Genomic DNA, 19,116 nt, shown 5'->3' with positions numbered 1-19,116 from the left:
CCAGCAGGTACCCTGCAGCAGTGTGGCAGCACCTAGTGAACTGCATCATCCAGTCCTTGCTCCTTGAGCCCTGGGACAGCCCTGCTTACGTCCAGTCCTCACCGCTGATTGGTGCTGTAATTCCCTGTGTTTGCCAATAAAGACAGCCAGAGTCAATCTCAGTTACCAGCAGCCAAGAGCACCTTAACTGATAGAAGGCACTTGGCCTACTGGCTTATATAGTGGTTGGTTTGTAAAGAGCTTTGTAAAGAGCTTTAAATACCATCAATACATCAATATGTCAAGAACTCCCAAATATAACCTAGACTTCTTAACTGTCCTTGAATCTGATATATATACCTACCTAATCTATAGATCCTCTTGGCTGTCTAATATGCATTTTAAACTTAAAATGTCCAAAAAATTTTTCAGACACCATCACCACCATCACCACCACACCCCACACACATATACACAAAATCTGCTTCTCCCAGAATTGTCTCCACATTCCAAGTCCTCACTAAGGCTAAGCAGCACAGCTCTGGGGCCCTTTGCCCCACTGCCTTTCTAACCTCAGCCCCCACCCCCAGCACTCTCCCACTCACTGGGTCCACAGCTGCTCCACAGACACACAGGGCTGCTGGGCATGCTCCTACCTCATGCAATTCTTGCCCCCTTAATTCGTTCCAGTCTCTGCTCAAACATTTTATTACGGAGAGGCCTTTCCTGATTGCCTGTCTAAAGCAGTAGCCCAGTCCAGCGCCCAGCATTCCCTACTCCCTCACCCTGCTTTACTCTGTCCCCACTACTTATAACCACCTGACAGATTATATACAGTTATTGGGTTAATGTCTGTCTCCTCCCACTCGGATGGAAGCTCCCCAAGGAGATTGTTATTTGTTTACTGCTGTATTTAATTATTTGTTTACTGTTATTTGTTTGTTATTTGTTTACTGATTTTCAATGCTTACTATAGTGCCAGGTACATAGTATGTCCTCCAAAAATACCCTGTTGAAGGAATAAATACTTGTTTGAATGTTCCAAAGAGCAGTCAGAAATTTGTAAGAGCCCCAGTTAGCCTTTCTCACATGAATATGAGCCAGCTCAAGTACTGCCCCTGGGCATTCACTTCAATTACTTTTCTGGAAATCTGATGGCTTCCTGGGGCTATTTTCCCTACACAATCTAAACCCCCTTATTCAACAAGAACAAAGGGGCTACCGGGAAAGGATGCTGGATTCTAAACATCATAGTGGCCCCCCAGATCTCTCGTTGCCATCTAACCTGTGCTCTCTTTACAGAGAGAGAAGTTCTACCTCCATTTCCCACTAGACTTCTCAATTTCATAAAGTCCATGCTTTAACTAGAAGGCCACATTTGCCTTCTCTTTGTCAGAAGTTTCTGAAGTTAGGAACCATCAGACCCACCACAAAAGAGAAAAATAATGGATATGCAGGCAGGCTCAGTGTTGACGTGGGTACATGCATTTGTGTGGGACCATGGCTCACAGCAAACCCAGGTTAGCTTATTTCACACTGAAAGCCCGGTTTAAAAAAAAAAAGAGAGAGAAAAAGGACCAAAGAAATATATGGAAACAATAAATCTTTCAAAAAGCATGAAGGATGTTCAGCAAAGTAAAGTGAGAGGGAGGAACTAACCTGGTATAGTGAAGAGATGGCACGGGCTAGAGTCACTGAGCTCCAGTTCTGCAGTCTAGCATCTGTGTCCTAAGTAAGTCACTCAGCATCTCTAACCTTTATTTCCAATAGCTACAAGTGGGGCTAATTATACCTGCCTCAAAAGGCAACTGTAAGAATTAGAAGATACATTTAAAGTAGGTACTCTATAAATAATAACTGCTATTAATATTATTAATAGGGTATACAATTCATTTTTCAAGTTGGAAAATATTAAAATTACTGTTTCTTTTAAACGAAAAAAATCACTTAATTTGAAGACAAAAGCTCACATCTGAAAGTCATGAGATGATATTAAAAAGAGTTCAGAGGGAAGCAGACTTGGCCCAGTGGTTAGGGCGTCTGTCTACCACATGCGAGGTCTGCAGTTCAAACCCTGGGCCTCCTTCACCCGTGTGCAGCTGGCCCATGTGCAGTGCTGATGCGCGCAAGGAGTGCTGTGCCACCCAGGGGTGTCCCCCGCATAGGGGAGCCCCACGCGCAAGGATTGCGCCCCGTAAGGAGAGTCACCCAGTGCGAAAGAAAGTGCAGCCTGCCTAGAAACAGCGCCGCACACACGGAGAGCAGACACAACAAAAAGAAACGCAGATTCCCATGCCGCTGACAATAAGAGAAGTGGACAAAGAAGACACAGTAAATAGACACAGAGAACAGACAACTGGGGTGGGGAGAGAAATAAATAAATAAATCTTAAAAAAAAAAATAACAAAAGTTATTTGTATAATTAAAAAAAAAAAAAAGAGTTGGGGATGTGCCCTCACATAATCAGGTTAACAGTGCAGCCTGCCCAGGAATGGTGCTGCACACATGGAGAGCTGACACAGCAAGATGATGCAACACAAAGAGACACAGATTCCAGGTGCCGCTGACAAGAATACAAGCGGACACAGAAGAACTACACAGTGAATGGACACAGAGAGCAGACAACTGGGGGGGAAGGGGAAGGGGAGAGAAATAAAATTTTTTTTTAAATCTTTAAAAAAAAAAAAAAAGTAGGTCCAGAAGCTTGGTCTGTTTTTTGATAAGTGTGAAACACTTCGAGTCGAATGTTTCCATTTTCAAATCACACTTCTGGTGGTACAGAATAGACCTAATGCCACCTGAGTTTTGCCTGATAACCATCTAGGTGGGAATAATACAGAAATGCCCCTCCATTTGCTGTTGAAAGCTACACTTTCTTAGAGGTAGTAAGCAATATATTTCTGAATGATGTCTAAACTTGAGAGGAGGCCATGCTTACACTCATGATCATGATTTATGATATCTTCACAGCAGGTAATTAATAAATGTAGAGTGATGATGAGGTAGAAAATATGAAACTAAAAAAATGTCTTACAAAAATATAAATATCCATTATCAGCCTCCTCTCATCTTCTAAAAAAGTATATTGGTATATTAGTCTGTTGAGATTAGAATTTTTTTAATAGCTTCACAGTTGCAAGCAGACAACTTGTCTGACATTACACTAAGTTAAAGCACTACTAGTATCTTTATATTTTCAGCTCCCTGAGAATTAGTTTTTAGCATGAACTTTCAAGCAAAAAAAAAGCTTAGAGAATTAAGAGTCATTGTTTTCATCTATATCCTCTTTAAGAATTCTTTTTTCTTTCCATTTAAAGGAGTTTTAGATTACATAAATGTTACATTGAAAATATAAGGGATTCCCATATGCCCACCCCACCCCACCCCCACTTTCCTACACTAACATCTTTCATTAGTGTGGTACATTTGTTACAATTGTTGAACACATATTGAAACATTGCTACTAAGCATGGTCTATAGTTTACATTATGGTTGACACTTCACAATGCACAATTTTATAGGTTTTGACTAAATGTATAACAATGGCTTGTATTCACCACTGCAATGTCATGCAAAACAATTCCAGTCCCAAAAATGCCCCAGGTTACACCTGTTCTTACCTCACCCTCCCCTCAGAACTTCTGGTGACTACTGTCTTTACATGAGTGTTACAGGTTCTGCCATTGCTGGAATAATAATAAGTCTGCTTTAGTCCACAGTAGCATCCCTGCCTTATGTTGGTTCTTGCCTCAATCTTGAAGATTTGGGGATGGTGATGCCTTTGGTTCTCAGGCTTCCTGAATAAATGTTATCTCAAGAATACAGGTTAACTAATGAGTTAATACACAGTCAATTGCTACTGAGTTGAAATAATCCCTCCATCATGAACTCTGCCACCAATGACATTAACTAGAATCTTGAAAGGAAGTCGAGTGCAATCGACCCTGCCCTCAGCATCTGCTCCAGCCCTGCCCAGCCATGCTGTGCTGAACATTGCAGCCCCTCCGAATACTAACAAGGAATGGATCTTAACGTAGCTGCCTTTTCTTTAGTGTGACAGACCGCTAAGAGAATGAGAAAGTGAGCCTTCATTTTTGCCCAAATTCAAGCATGAATTTTAATATTATTCACTTTTATAACTGGAGTCAATGTAAAGGTGGGTAACTAAGCAACTTCTAATGGAATAAAGAAAAGAGGAAAGCAGTCATCCTATCTTCTAAGGTAAGTAGAAACACTGGAATTTTAAAATACGGCTTTCATATATTTCAATTTTTTTCCTATTTATAATAACCAAGATAGAAACATGTGCTAAGTAAGCTTACGGATATTCTAGGTTCAAGCAGGATTCAGATCCCGAGGTGGAAGAATTTTGCCATTAGGCTTAGAGAAGGGATTCCACAGACACTCAGGTAGGGTAGAAAATGAATTTATGCCCCACAGTTACTTTTCTACTTACATTTGAAACCTATTCAGAAAATTGTCTTACACATATCCTTTTTGTTTAAAAAAAAAAGCAAAATAAGAGTTTTTTCCTCATGAATTTTTATCTGTGTACAACCACCTGATGGCATAAATATTTCACCTTTAGCCTAAGCTTATAGCGTTCTGTGATTCTTTCAGAAATGTTCACCCTTGAAACCCTTATATTCTGAATATTTAAATTACATTGCAAAATGCCCAGTTCTGAAATAGATATCAAATGTTTTCTTTTTAATCACTGAAAGCTCCAAATGAAGTAAAATTGTTTGGCATTAGATAAATATCTTGAATGTGGGATAGGCGAGAACACCTTGAAATAATGCTTAACTAATCAAAAAGCAACTATTCTGCAATAGATGGGTGAACCACTAATTAGACGAAGGGAAATAAAACTGTCATGGTAGGATAAAAGGATAAAGAGAAAGAAGCAGTAATTACTGGTTTATTGTCAGAGAAAGTAGCATCACACATGGCTCAATAAAAGAGGTGGGGGGGGAACCTCACAGCTCTAAAGTAAATACCAGAACTCATTAAATTAGTACTGGGAGCTGAATACAACTCAGGATAAACAAGGACATCTCAAAAAATACATCTGAAAATAAAACAACATGCACAAAAACACAAAGTGAACTGTGCAGAGGAGGTAAGTATGCTTTACCTTCAGGACATGAGGAACAGCATTACATGCTATTTTCTTGCACTAAATAAAAATTTCCAAGCCAGTCTTAAAATACTGTTTATTAAGGATTGGGGAGGACTCCTAGACAAAATTATTCTTTTCAAAACATAATTGGTATACTTAATACGTAAATGGCATCAGCAAGTGTAATTAGCTGTATTTTAAAGTTTGGAACAACTTACATTCTGTTGCTTGGAATAATCTTGTGTCCTTCTCTAAACCAAGTCACTTGTGGCTGGGGACAGCTGATCATGTGTAGGAAGTTCAGAACTGCTGCCTGTCCTTGAGAAACTGTTTTCCTCTGCTCTGTATCCATGAAATTCCCCATATCTGCAGAGATAAATTAGACCTTTTAAGTTAAAAAAAAAAAAATCATTTGGAGGGGGCAAAGATGGGAATAACTATATTTTATAACAAAGTCACTGTTGTTGTTATAATTAAGCAATAAGGCAAGACAGGCTGAGCAGGAGAGCTGATTAGTACAGATTTGGTTGTGAAGTGAAGCATGAGGCAAATCCAAGAGCCTCCAAAGTACCTAAGAAAAGCATTAAGCAGCAGAACCACATGGTCTTTGGCTTACTGCAACAATACAAAGAAATGTCTGCAACTGATTTTATATTGAAATAAATCATCGACAAGCATTCTAGTGCTATTTGAAGTAGTTTCCACAGAAACAGTTTAATAAAATGCTTTTAAACATCGTCTGGCTCCCAAGTCTTTCAGACTGGTTTGGCCACTGCAGGACCTGCCCAAGTTCTGCTCAGTTTCTCCTTCTCTTCATCTTGGAGGTAAATCTCCTTAACAGGTCTTTTGGATGCAATCTTTTCTAAACACTGATTCCTTTCAAGAGGGTTCTCCTACCTCCACACCACTGACTTAATTTGGGGCAGCTAAGTTTTGTTGCAATCTTTGTTCTACTGGTTAATAACATATAAACAATAGGGTCTCAAATACACACAAACAACAGCAATTGGAATATTGGTATAAGTAGTTAATTTTAAAATTAGTAACATTTAAAGTTTTTGAAAATTTTCCGTATTATAATCAGTTACAGATAAATGTGTGCATGCATACATACATATCACAAATATATTTTTGTCTTAATGGGTATAAATTTAGAATGTTACATAGAATTATAAATCGCTTTTGATTCAAAAGTAATTATTTTCTATGTAAAGAGCAATGTTTAGTATTTGAGGAAAAAGATGAAACAAATTAATGAATTAGAATAGAAAAATATCCATGGTTATTTTAAAGTAAAGTGAAAGCTGGTAACAAATGGAAGGGAAAAGGAAAATAAAAGAAAATCTAAGAGCTAGAGATACAGGATAAAACAAGGATATAAATAATTTAAGCAAGGAAATATCCAAAACTTAATTTTACCCAAGAGAACTTAATATATTGTTAAATTCCAAGTTGTTAACATATTCAAATATGTTTTTTGGAATTGATCTGTACTTTTTTTAAATTTTCAATTATTCAATTGAATAAAAGTTCTTAATTACTCTGCAAAGAGATTTAGCTGAGTGACTTTACCACAATTCAGAAAAATGTAATAAGCCTTCCTAGTGATTAAAAATATAATTAAACATATATAACATCAGCACCTTACTTAGTCATTAGTAATTATAATTATACTCCCTAATTCTATTCTTTAAATCTTTTGGGGGTCAAATTAAATAAAGAAATATTGTCATTACTGATTAGCTCAATTTAGGAGCTCTTTAAAGTTCTCTAAAATCTAATGTAACACAGTAAGATACAAAGTAAAATTTCATGCCGCATTGTTTGCTTACTTTTAAATGAGTAGCAATTTTAGCAGTAAACTGAGAGTATTATAAAACAGGCGGAAGACAGCAGTCCATGTTAGATAGATACTTTTGTAGAATTTAGATTAGAAAAATTTAAGGGGGCTAAGTCCCTCTCCAATTCCTTCCAAAGACTAGAGTAAAATTAAACCACCCTGCATTTTGATATCTAGGACAGTTACTTTTAAAAGTTTCATTATCCAAAATGGATCTGCCTAATAAAATTAAATCACTATATTATTAATAGCATCTGGAACATTTACTATTCACATGTTTTTTCCTATGCAGTTAAAGAATTTCTTAAAAAAAAAATCATTAAAAGAACTGATTATGAATTGAGGAAATTTTATCTTAACAAGTTTATTTTCTATTTTAAAAACATTTGGAATCTGAATATAATAAAAGGTAAGAGCAGCTGATTCATAAAATAGAAAGCACCTTGTTCAGTTTTCTTTACATCTTCAGTGCCATGTAGCATCTGTCGAAATGAAAATGTGAAGTTTCCTCATTAGCCCCATCATCTAACTAGCTATGTGGTCATTTACTTCTCCATCTCAAGCAATTTTTACTCAGTAAATTTTCTACCCAAACAGAATCAATGAAAAAATTTTTAAATGGTTTAAGTGATTTTGATGAGCTTCCCAAAGACACATTATTTTTTGTTTTTAAACATTTGGAGTTCTTCTTAATGTGCACATACATGCGACTTGAATCTCTGATTTTCTTTGCAAGAGTGCTCCCATTCTGTTTCGTACAACGCAGCGGTAAAACCCAGCGTCGAGTCTCTGCAAAGATGGAATAATAAACCTGCCAAATACCAAAAAAGAAATGTTAATGATTAAATAGCTAGAGCAGCACTGGTATCTCATCTAGTAGATGTTCAATGAATATTTTATGTTTGATAAATTCGTCTATGCAATCCTGCCCTAAGACACTACAACTGCAATTCATTAGTGAGATTGTTTAATCGATACCTCTCTCTCCCACTAGACTGTAACTATTATATGATGATAGGTTCTACCTCTGCTTTAGTCATGTCTGCCTGGTACAAGGGCATGCCTAGTACAGGGGCGCACACACAGCAGATGTCTCTCACTATAGGTCAAAGGAATGTGATATACTCAGAAGGACTGAGAGCAGAGACACGAACAGACATCTGCATACTGATGTTCATAGGGACGTCAGTCACAATTCCCAAATGTTGGAAAAAACCCTGGTGTCCATGAACTGATGCATGGATAAAGAAATTGTGACATATACACATGATAGAATATTATGCAGTGGTACAATGAAATGAAGTCATGACAACATGGATGAACCTGGAGGGCATTATGTTGAGTGAAGCAAGCCAGACACAAAAGGACAAATACTGTATAAATACCTTATTATGAACTAAATACATTATATAAACTCATGGAGTTAATAATTAGAAAATAGAATGAGGGCACAGAATGGAAAGCTGAGGGTTAATCTGTGAATTGGTAGAAAGGTTGTTTGTAAATCTTTGGAAATGAATAGAAAATGGTGAAAGCTCATCACAGTGTTTGTCACAAGCAGAGCTATTATATGGGTATGAAAGTGGTTGAAAGGGTAATCTCAGGTCTTGTATATTACTAGAAGGAAAACTGAAAATGTAATATGGTCTGTATAACACAGTGAAACCTCATATAAAACAGGAATATGGGTGATACTACATATATAAGACTGTTTTTACAAAACATAAGTATATTAGGGAAATAGAAACAGAATAGTAGCTATGTATGGCAGGGGAAGCATAGAGAGAAAGAGAGGTGATGAGTTGTTGTTTTTTTATTATTATTATTGGAATAACGAAAATGCTTTAAAAATTATTGAAGTGATGAATGCACAACTATGTGATTATATTGAATACCACTGATTGCACACTTTGCATGGATTTATGCTTTATTAATATGTATCAATAAAATTGATTGGTTAAAAAAAAACACATACAGCTATACAGGATCACATCAACTTTTATCTTCTTGGAGATTTTACTCCTTTGGTCATCCACTTCTCCTGCATCTTTCCCCTCCTCACTCTCCTGGGTTATCCCCCTTCCCCTTCAAAAACATTTCTTCCTCTTACAAAGTACAATCAGAGAAATTTTTTAAATGCCAGGTAAAAGGAAAAGGTATGCTTTATTTGCTGAGTTCCTGAGCATACCTTGAAATCACATATATTCAACTAATTACTCATCTTTTTATTCAACTATGTCCAATTAGTCAACCCAAGAAAGGAATTGATAGGCATAATTTTTAATTGAATAGAACATTTGGACAATACAGGTAATTCTGCATAAAGCAAATATTAATCAAAGTATGTTTTCCCTTGGGTAACCTTCTTGTATCCTATGGCAGAATTAATAAAATATTCTATGAAAAGAAAAAAATCTTGCTGAATTTTAATCTTCAATATGTTATTCTAGTATGAGAAATGGCTCATCTCAGACAAAAAATTAATTAGTTAAGATAATCAGAATATTAAACTGAACACAAAAAGTCAATGCTATTTATTTAAATTATAAATCACAACTAGAAGAATGAGCAGCTTTGATTATTACATACTAAAATTCTTATAATAAAGAGGATTTTGAGATAAGATCAAAACAAAGTCAACAAAAGTATTCTGGAAAAAAAATGTTTGAAAACTTATGAGGGCAGTTTTATCACTACAACATAATTATATGTATATAATTGTTACTGATTCTACCTTTACCTTCCTTGCAGTAACCCAGAAAATTTTTAAATCCTTATGAATTTCTTTACTAATCCTATGTACTAATCTACAAAAACAGCACTGCTTTCAAACAACATGGAGAAACAGATTTTTAAAAAAGAAATAAAAACGGCATATTTGGCATATGCTGTTTTGTGCAATCTCATCAGTTTAATGTATCACCAGGGAAAAAAAAAACCAAAAAAGTTGCAAAGTCCTCCACCTATTATGGGAATTTCTATACAAATTACATTCACCTAACAGATGGGAATATTCATTGTAAGCCTATTGTTTATAAACACACATTTTTAAGCAGAGAAAGTTTCCTGGCTCTTTATAAGAAAATATGATAAAATCTTAGCACCATATGCCACTAAGAGCTAGAAAATCCCTGCTCCTATATCAAATAAGCACAGCAGGAAATGTTTGCATTCACTGTATCAAGGCAGAATCCTTCTAGACCAGCAACATTTTCTAGGGCTAGTTCATTATCAGGAACAGCAAAATTAAAGAAATTCAAACACAAATCCCTCCCCCTCCCCCCCCGCCCTCCAAATCAAGAGTACAAATGTCCCTTTCTGGTAATTAGGAAAATATCTCAGTTCTGAATTGCTGCTCTGAGTGGGCCACTGGAATAACTCCATAATTTCTCTAGGAAGCAGTTTTAGGTCCGTTTCAACACAAGAACAATTGCTTTATTCCTGCAATTGTTCCTGCAGTAGACTTGGGCTTTTTTTTTTTTTTTCCCCCTTTGTCTGCTTGTGATCTCAACTGCTTTCTTGTATTTGGAGAATTCCCTACTCCATGAGTTTTAGTGCAGGCTGAACTTATCTCAAATTAAAGGTCACTTTCAGCTACAGGACACAGGCATGTGACAGAGCATGGCCAGCTAGATACACGTAATCTGGATTTTTAAACATGTTACAGAGAGCCCCAGGCAGGGGCAGGGGAGTGCTCAGTGCCAGCTGTGGTCATCTCTATGATAAGGGGAGTCAGGGCTCAGTGGTGTCAGCAGGACCTGCAAGGACTGGCTCTAGGTGCCTCTGGTAGGCTGGACTCCCTCCATCCATGCCCAATCTCCAGACTGCACAGTGACAGAAAAGAGACACAATACCCATGTGACAACTTTTTGCTTGAGCAAGTGAGAGCCTATTTTGTGGCTTGTAATTATGAAACCTGACTGACACAGTCCTCCAAAAGTCTACAACACAAAGCATCACCGAAATAATTTTGGCTGAAAAAATTCCTCAAGTTACTGTTTACTCATCATGGTCTTGTTGAATCATGTCTTTTTTAAAAAACATGGCTTTCAAGTAAACCACTAAGAATCATCAGCAATAAAAAACATGGACCAATGAACCTGCTACAAGGACTATATCTGGACATGATCCACTAAAATTTCAGAAAATGTCTGACAAAATATTTGGTTTTAAATTGTTACTGTTGAGCAGTGCTTTCCAACAAATTAGATACTGTGATTAAGTGTACAAGTCTACAAAGACCTCTCACACTTTAGAATAAAACCACATCACTAGCATAAACAAAATCTGTGCTTCACTCTGTGATCACAGAGCATAATCCAATTCTTAAGAAAGTATTTCCATATCATTTAAAATTAGATATATTTATATTTTTTTAATTGGGGAGTCTGTTATTCTTTTTTTTTTTAAAGATTTATTTATTTCTCTCCCCTTCCCCCACCCCCACCCCAGTTATCTGTTCTCTGTGTCCATTTGCTGTGTGTTCTTCTTTTTCTCCGCTTCTGTTGTTGTCAGCGGTACAGGAATCTGTGTTTCTTTTTGTTGCTTCATCTTGTTGTGTCAGCTCTCCATGTGTGCAGCTCCATTCCTGGGCAGGCTGCACTTTCTTTCACGCTCTCCTTATAGGGCACACTCCTTGGGCATGGGGCTCCCCTACACGGGGGGTACCCCTGCGTGGCAGGGAACTCCTTGCATGCATCAGCACTGGGCATGGGCCAGCTCCACAAGGGTCAAGGAGGCCCGGGGTTTGAACTACTGACCTCCCATGTGGTAGACGGAAGCCCTATCCACTGGGCCAAGTCCACTTCCCTGTTATTCATTTCATATCACCCCACAATTTTAATTTTTATCTGAAATGAAAATACCTATTTTGATGAAAATAAGGAACCAAGTTCTAAAATAAGCTTTTGTATCTTGGACCAAAGATTCTTATCTTTGAGTTAAAGACAAGGTTTAAAAAGCTACCTGTAAACTGTTTGTATCTTTCTTGAAACTACTCCAACTCTTTTTTGGAATGAAATGATAAATATATTTTCAATGTATTTATTTTTATACATTTCCTATATTAGATATAAAACAATAATCAAAAGTGGAGTGAATCCATAGCTGGCTTTTTCCTCAAGCAAAACAGCAAAATGAAATATTCAGGCAAAAACTTGTTAAGAAACAGGCACAAAATTTTGAAGGCATGACCAGTTCACCTGTAGGTCTGGGTAAGCTGAGCATGTTTTGAGCCTCTCAACAAAAGTTAAAGTAACCAGTAGAGTTCAAGTAAACAGTATGATAAAGATGGAAGCCAGCCAATGGAAAGATTTCTATTTGTATAAGTTCTTCAATCGTATATTATTTCTTTCAAAATTTACATTAACTTGAGAGGGGTGAAAAGCAAGTCCCTGCTGGAGATGGGCTAAGGATCTACAGAATTTGTAACAGTTATTTTGAGACTATAAATCTGGGGAATATAAAGTCTTCCAAGGAAAAATTAGATTTTCCGTCTCCACAACCTTCTTACTGACCCCATACAATGAGTAGCTAACTACATTCACACTTCATTTTAATTAAGCTACATAAGCCAATGGGAAGTTGTAAGAATACATTTTGAAATGTTCCTAAGAATCTTCCTCCAGGATTCTGGTTTATGTGATTTTTCCCTACATAAATAATGTTTTTGAGATCACTCATTCTTCATTTATTCCCACCTTTCCTTATGAAATTAGAAGCTGGAAAGATAAAATGCATTTAGTGAAACAGAACATGAACAGGATCAGTTTGTCAAATGAGTGGGAGAGAGTGTAAACTACAATGTAAATTATAATCCATGCTTAGTAGCAATGCTCCAAATGTGTTCATCAATTGCAATGAACGAGCCACACATTGAAAGAAGTTGTCAACATGGGGAAGGGTGGGAGGTGCGGGGAGTAGGGCATATGGGAATTCCTTATATTCTTGCGTGTAACATTTCATGTAATCTAAGTATCTTTTTAAAAAATAAAAAATATATATTTTTAAAAAAAAGGAGAAAATGCTCTCTCAAGTCAGTAAGCATGGAGCTTCAGAAAGCCTGTGGGAAAGCAGACAATTTTTAGAGCTAAAAATCTTTTATTCCACCTGAGCCTACTCAATTCCTTATATTGATGAATTTCAAAGAACAAGAAAATAAAATAAAATTTGGAACCATTATACCAAGGGTTAAAGTATGAGGGGAAATGTTACTTTCTACCCAATAAAAATCATCCATCCTAAGACACAACATGAGGAAGACCGAGACCACTGAGTCCTACAAAACACAAGGATAAGTCAATGCTAAATGTAACTTAAACAGCCGCTGCTTGTTTCACCGGGAAGAATTGGTCAATAATGAATTATGCTACAGATGAGTTTGGACATTCTGGCTCAAGTTTTTCATATAGATTCCATAGTGATCCATAAACAAACGAACCAAGAGGGATTAATTCTCTAAATCCAAATAATTTCCAGTAAGAATTTTTAAACCCAATGCAAATTTTGCTTCTGAGATTCCCTGGAAATAATCAAATCTGCTATGACCACATGAAGTTGAAAAGACAAACTAAAGCCAGAAATAAATACAAAGAGTATGTACTTTGTGAGGGGGATATAAATTCAGGAACATGGCACATTAATATTCCAGACCTAAATCTACTTCATTCTTATTGGACTATGTTTTTTTTTTTTTTTTTTTTGCAAATTTTTGTATTGTCCTTTTTTTAAAGATACATAGACCACACAAAATGTTACATTAAAAAATGTAAGAGGTTCCCATATACCCCACTCCCCACCCCACTCTGTTATTTTATTAAAAAAATTTTTTTAAAACCTTTGGATTATACACATTATAAAAAATATAGGGGATTCCCATATGTTGTCCTACCCCTTCCCCACCCACACTTTCCCACATTAACATCTTTCATTAGTGTGGTACATTTGTTGTAATTGATGAATACATATTGAAGCAATGCTACTAACCATGGACTATAGTTTATATTATAGTTTACACTCTGTCCTGCACAATTTTATAGTTATGACAAAATGTGTAATGGCCTGTATCAATCATTTCAATGTAATGCAGGACAATTCCAATGTCCCAAAAATGCTCCCATATTACACCTATTCTTCCCTCTCCCTCCCCACAGAACCTCTGGGAACCACTGCCTTTATATCAATGATAAAAGTTCTTCTGTTGCTAGGATAATAAGTCTATAACAGAATAATAATAAATTTTCTACTTTCATTCGTTCATTCCCTAGTCTTGAGGGTTTGGGGATGGTGATGCCCACTCTATTTCTAAATGAGAGGGGGCTTGGATCCCAGGGGGCGGATGGATGGAACTATCTCGCTTGCAGTTGCAGACACTCTCTGTTCCTTAGGATGGGCATTATCCATCATCACCTCCTTGTTACCTGTCCTGAATGAATCCAATGAACTGGAGAGTAGGTGTTGCAACTCTGCTGAGCTCCAGGGATCAACTGGCACATGAATGAACTAAAGTTTTAAGACTCTGGGACACATATTTAAAGTATAGTGCTAATTATAGGTTCAAACAAAAGGGGCAGAAGTATGTATAGGGAAACTATAAATGAGTTACATTGGGGAGCATCAACTGCAAAGTAAGGCCCACTGACAGGGTGCCAAACCCTGAGCTTGTATGCTGCCAAACCAATTCTCCCTTTTGATTTAGAGAAACTTTCAATCAAGGGAATGTCCAGTCCTGGTAAACTTTTAATTGGCCCTCAGAATAAAGGGAAAGAAAGAAGGCGCTATGCAATGCCTTTGGTTTATGCTGTTTATTCAATCCTCATAACCACCCAGGAAAAAAAGGTATTATTGTTCTTTATATATTATGGATAAAAGTCCTCTCTCTTGCAAATTATTCCTATTCCATAGGTTGCCTTTTCACCCTTTTAAGGAGGTCTTTGAGGAACATAAATTCTTAGTTTTAATATGGTGCTCTTATTAGTTCTTTTTGGTTAGCATCCGAGTCCTATATAAAATAAACTTGCCCAATCTAAGGTGACTGAGATGTTCTCCTCCGTTTTGGACTAATCAATTCATTGTTTTTACCTCTCATATTTAGAACTGTGATCCATCTTAGAGTTGCTTTTTGTGTTATGGTTTGAGATAAGAATCCAAATACATTGTTTTCCTCACAGATTTCTAATGAAGCCAATATCATCACTGATGATGAAAAATTATCCTTTCAAATCTCACTTACTGTAATGTCATTTTTCTCATAAATCAGACTTGTGGTTCTATTTCTAGACTCTATTCTGTTTAACTGGTCACTTCCTCAGTATACTACACATTACTAGAGAAGTATAAGGGTCTTAACATAAAGCAGTGCTTTTCTCACAGCTTTGTTTCTTCTTCAAAACTGCCTTCGCTATTCTTGGCCCTCTGAATTTTCATGTGAATTTTGGAATTCACCTGTCAATTTTCAAAAAAGTCTTCTTGGGATTTGGGTTAGGATTTCATTGATTCTATATATTAATTTGGGGCAAATTGATATCTTTCAACTTTGAGTCTTCCAGTCCATAAACATAGACTAGTTCTTTTATTTATATTTTATTTTCTTTCACTCAATAAAATTTTGTAAGTTTTCATTGTAGAAGTCTTGCCCATTTTTTATCATTTATACCTAGGTATTTGATGCCCTGGATGCTACTATAAATGATGTCATTTTAAAAACTTCATTTTTTATTTGTTAGTATATAAAATTTAATTGATAGGTTAATTCACTTATTAATTACAATACTTTTTCTGTAGATTCTTTCAAATTACATGAACAATTAGGTTGACTGTGAATAATGATTGTTTTCTTTCTTTCCAATCTTCATGCTCTTTGCTTCTCTCCATTGTCTAACTGCACTGTTGAAAAGAACGTGCTGGCAGCAGATATCTTTGCCACATTCCCACTCTCCAGGCGGCAGACTTGGCCCAGTGGTTAGGGCATTTGTCTACCACATGGGAGGTCCGCGGTTCAAACCCCCGGCCTCCTTGACCTGTGTGGAGCTGGCCCAGGCACAGTGCTGATGCACGCAAGGAGTGCCCTGCCACGCAGGGGTGTCCCCAGCGTAGGGGAGCCCCACCCCACGCGCAAGGAGTGCGCCCTGTAGGGAGAGCCGCCCAATGCGAAAGAAAGTGCAGCCTGCCCAGGAATGGTGCCGCACACATGGAGAGCTGACACAACAAGATGATGCAACAAAAAGAAACACAGATTCCCGGCCGCTGACAACAACAGAAGCAGACAAAGAAGACGCAGCAAATTAGACACAGAGAACAGACAACGGGGTGGGGGAGGGGAGAGAAATAAATAAATACATAAATCTTTTTTTTAAAAAAAGGCAAAGTTTTCAATATTTTTCCTTTAAATATGATGGTTGCAATAGTTTTTATACAGATGCTCTTTATCAGGGTGAGGAAGATTGTTTTTATACCTAGTTTGCTAAGAGTTTTTATCATGAATAAGCACTGAATTTAGAGAAATGTTTTTTCTGTATTATGATTATCATACGGCTTGTCTCCTTTTTCTGTTAATGTGGTAAATTAACATATTTTTAAATGTTAGTTCATCTTTTAAACCTGGAAAGAGCACTAACTGGTCATAATGCATGACCTCTTTTGCTTATTACTGGATCCAATCTGCTAATGCATATTAAGAATTCTGCTCATTTCAACATGTGTCAAGTTTTGAAATCAAGGGTATGCTGATTTCTTTGAGTTAGGACACAGTCCGTCCTTTTCCTATCCTTTGGAAGAGTCTGTTGAAGACTTGTGTTATCTCTTCTTTAGATATTTAGAGGAATTCACTGGTAAAGCCATATGGGCCTATGGGCCTGAGAATTCCTTTGCTGCAAGGATTTTTAATGGAATTCAATTTCTCTGATAGATATAAGACTGTTTACATTTTCTATTTCTCCTTCTGTCAGCTTTAGTAAGTAGTGTTTTTCTAGGAATTTCACAACTTCATGCAAATTGTTAAATCCATCTTGCAAAACTATTTATAAAATCTTATCTATGACAGTAGAAACTTCAATGATGTCACCTTTTTCATCCTTGACATTGATAATTTGTGTTTTACTTGATCAGTTTGTTTATGGTTTCATAAGTTTGATAATATTAGACTCTCAGGTTCCCATGAACCCTCCAGACCAGCGAAAGCAGACCCCTCTTCTTGCCAGAGGAAAGAAGTTGTCCTTTATCTGAAATACTTTGTGGAAACCTTCCTTGAGAAAGGCTCCTTGAAAAACACTATTGTCTTAAAGATGTGCTCCTGCCATGCATTGCTGCCTCCAGGCCAATAAGCAGAGTCAGACATTGGCACAACCAAAGTGTGAAATATGTCCCTGCTCTAAAAAGAAATTATTTCTCTACTGAAGGAATGATAGAACTTGGTTCTACTATGTACTGGCAGGAATGAGGGGACACGGGTGGAAGTGGATCTCGATGGTATTGGATCAGAAGAAGAATGGCTGAATATATATGGCTGGATAGGAAAGAATTTATGTGTGATAAGACTGATGAAATGGTTCCCTGAAATCTGGATGCAAACATGGCCTAAATAAATTAGAACTGCTATGGCATATTATTTATGAAAAGTTCAAGAAAAAATTGTTACCCTTTAAGTCTTACCACCACTGGGGGAAAAAAAAGGCACAATATTTGATGGACCTCTTGGGATTTTGAAGGCAATGTATATATATCAGTCTTGAAAATCTTCTCTGACTCATTTATTAGCTTACTTAAAAAGCTATCAGTGTTTTTGTCTGTTTTATTGAGGTAAACATGAGGTAAAAATAAACTTCACATATTTATAGTGTACAATTTTTTGACTTATGCATACATCTGTAATAGGTTTAGTTGTATCCCCTAAAAAGATATGTTGAAATCCTAATCCCCAGTACTTCAGAATGTGATATTATTTGGAAATGGGGTCACGAAAGGTGAATTTATACAAGTTAAAGTAAGGTCATACTAGAGTGAGGTGGACCCCTAATCCAATATGATTGATATCTTTATATGAAGAGAAAATGCTGACACAGATGGAAAAATGACATTTGACAAGTGAGGCCAGAAGAAAAACACAGAATAGATTCTTCCCCACAGACGTCAGCGGAAGCATATTTCTAAAAACACCTTGATTTTGGACGTCAGGCCTCTAGAAAAGTGAGACAATACATTTCAGTTGCTTTAAATCATCCAAATTGTGGTAGTTTGTCATGACAGCTCCAGGAATCCAAAAGAACACACATGAAACCATCAAAAAACTCAAGACAGTGAGCATACCCATCAATCTCAAATGTTTCCTTCTCCCCCTTGGTCTTCTCACAATCTGCTTTCTGTATTTAGATTGTATTTTACGGAATTGTAAATAAGTAAAATCATACAGTATATACTTTTTTGTCTGTCTTCTTTCTGTCAACATAATTATCAAGATTCATCCATACTGTTACATGCTACAACAGTGCATTCATTTTCATTGCTCTAGTATATATCCACCAGAGGCATATCTGGTGTTGGTAGAGATATGTACTATAGTTAAGGATATTGGGAGTCTCCAGGCCTTCCACAGCAGAGAACTACATACTTTGAAATGCAGTTCCTAGGGTGCTCAGTATAGACCAGGTATTCTTAATTTTTTTGTTCCACGGACCCCTTTGACAGGTGAAAACTATGGATCCCTTACTAAATCCACACTACACTGCATGTTATTTAATAAATATATCACACCCACACCAACATGTCCCCACAAGAATGTTTTTTGAATTTCAATTCAAGCTCACGAACACTTGATAAGAACCCAATTAGAGCCTATTCATGGGAATTAACTGCATCACTGGAGATGACCATTTTGAGCGGTATATTATCAGACATGGAGTAATAGTGTGAGAAGGCAACCTTCTCAACTACACCTAGGCCTCACAAACTGACTGAAGAGCTGAACACTTGGACCTGGGTTCATACATGGGTCAGGTTGATGTTGAAAATGGAGCTGCCACACTATAGCCTCCTTGTGGGTGTTAAAAAGGAAATTTCTCCCAAGTAGACAGAGCTGCAAGCAATACATTTGGTCCTTCACTTTGAATGGGGAGTAGATGGAGAAAGAAATGAGTATGGATAAACAGACACTCGGGCAGTGGCAAGTGGCTTGGCTGATGGG

General features: G+C 36.9%; 1 protein-coding gene across 5 annotated transcripts in view; it reads right to left on the bottom strand.

Annotated features, from left to right (window-relative positions):
- Positions 1-19,116, bottom strand: part of SDK1 (sidekick cell adhesion molecule 1) — a 917,480-nt gene that overhangs the window by 545,628 nt on the left and 352,736 nt on the right. For all 5 annotated transcript variants that reach the window (XM_058285708.1, XM_058285711.2, XM_058285709.2 and 2 more), the window contains exons 3-4: positions 7,646-7,752; positions 5,320-5,467 (exon numbers count right to left, since the gene is read on the bottom strand). In XM_058285708.1, coding sequence (XP_058141691.1) covers positions 5,320-5,467; positions 7,646-7,752 — 255 coding nt within the window. The remainder of the gene's footprint in view (positions 1-5,319; positions 5,468-7,645; positions 7,753-19,116) is intronic.

This window comes from Dasypus novemcinctus, chromosome 23 (genome assembly GCF_030445035.2).
Source record: "Dasypus novemcinctus isolate mDasNov1 chromosome 23, mDasNov1.1.hap2, whole genome shotgun sequence".
Taxonomy (NCBI): domain Eukaryota; kingdom Metazoa; phylum Chordata; class Mammalia; order Cingulata; family Dasypodidae; genus Dasypus; species Dasypus novemcinctus.
The sequence above is the reverse complement of the archived record's forward strand: the minus strand, read 5'-3'. Positions and strand labels throughout refer to the sequence as shown.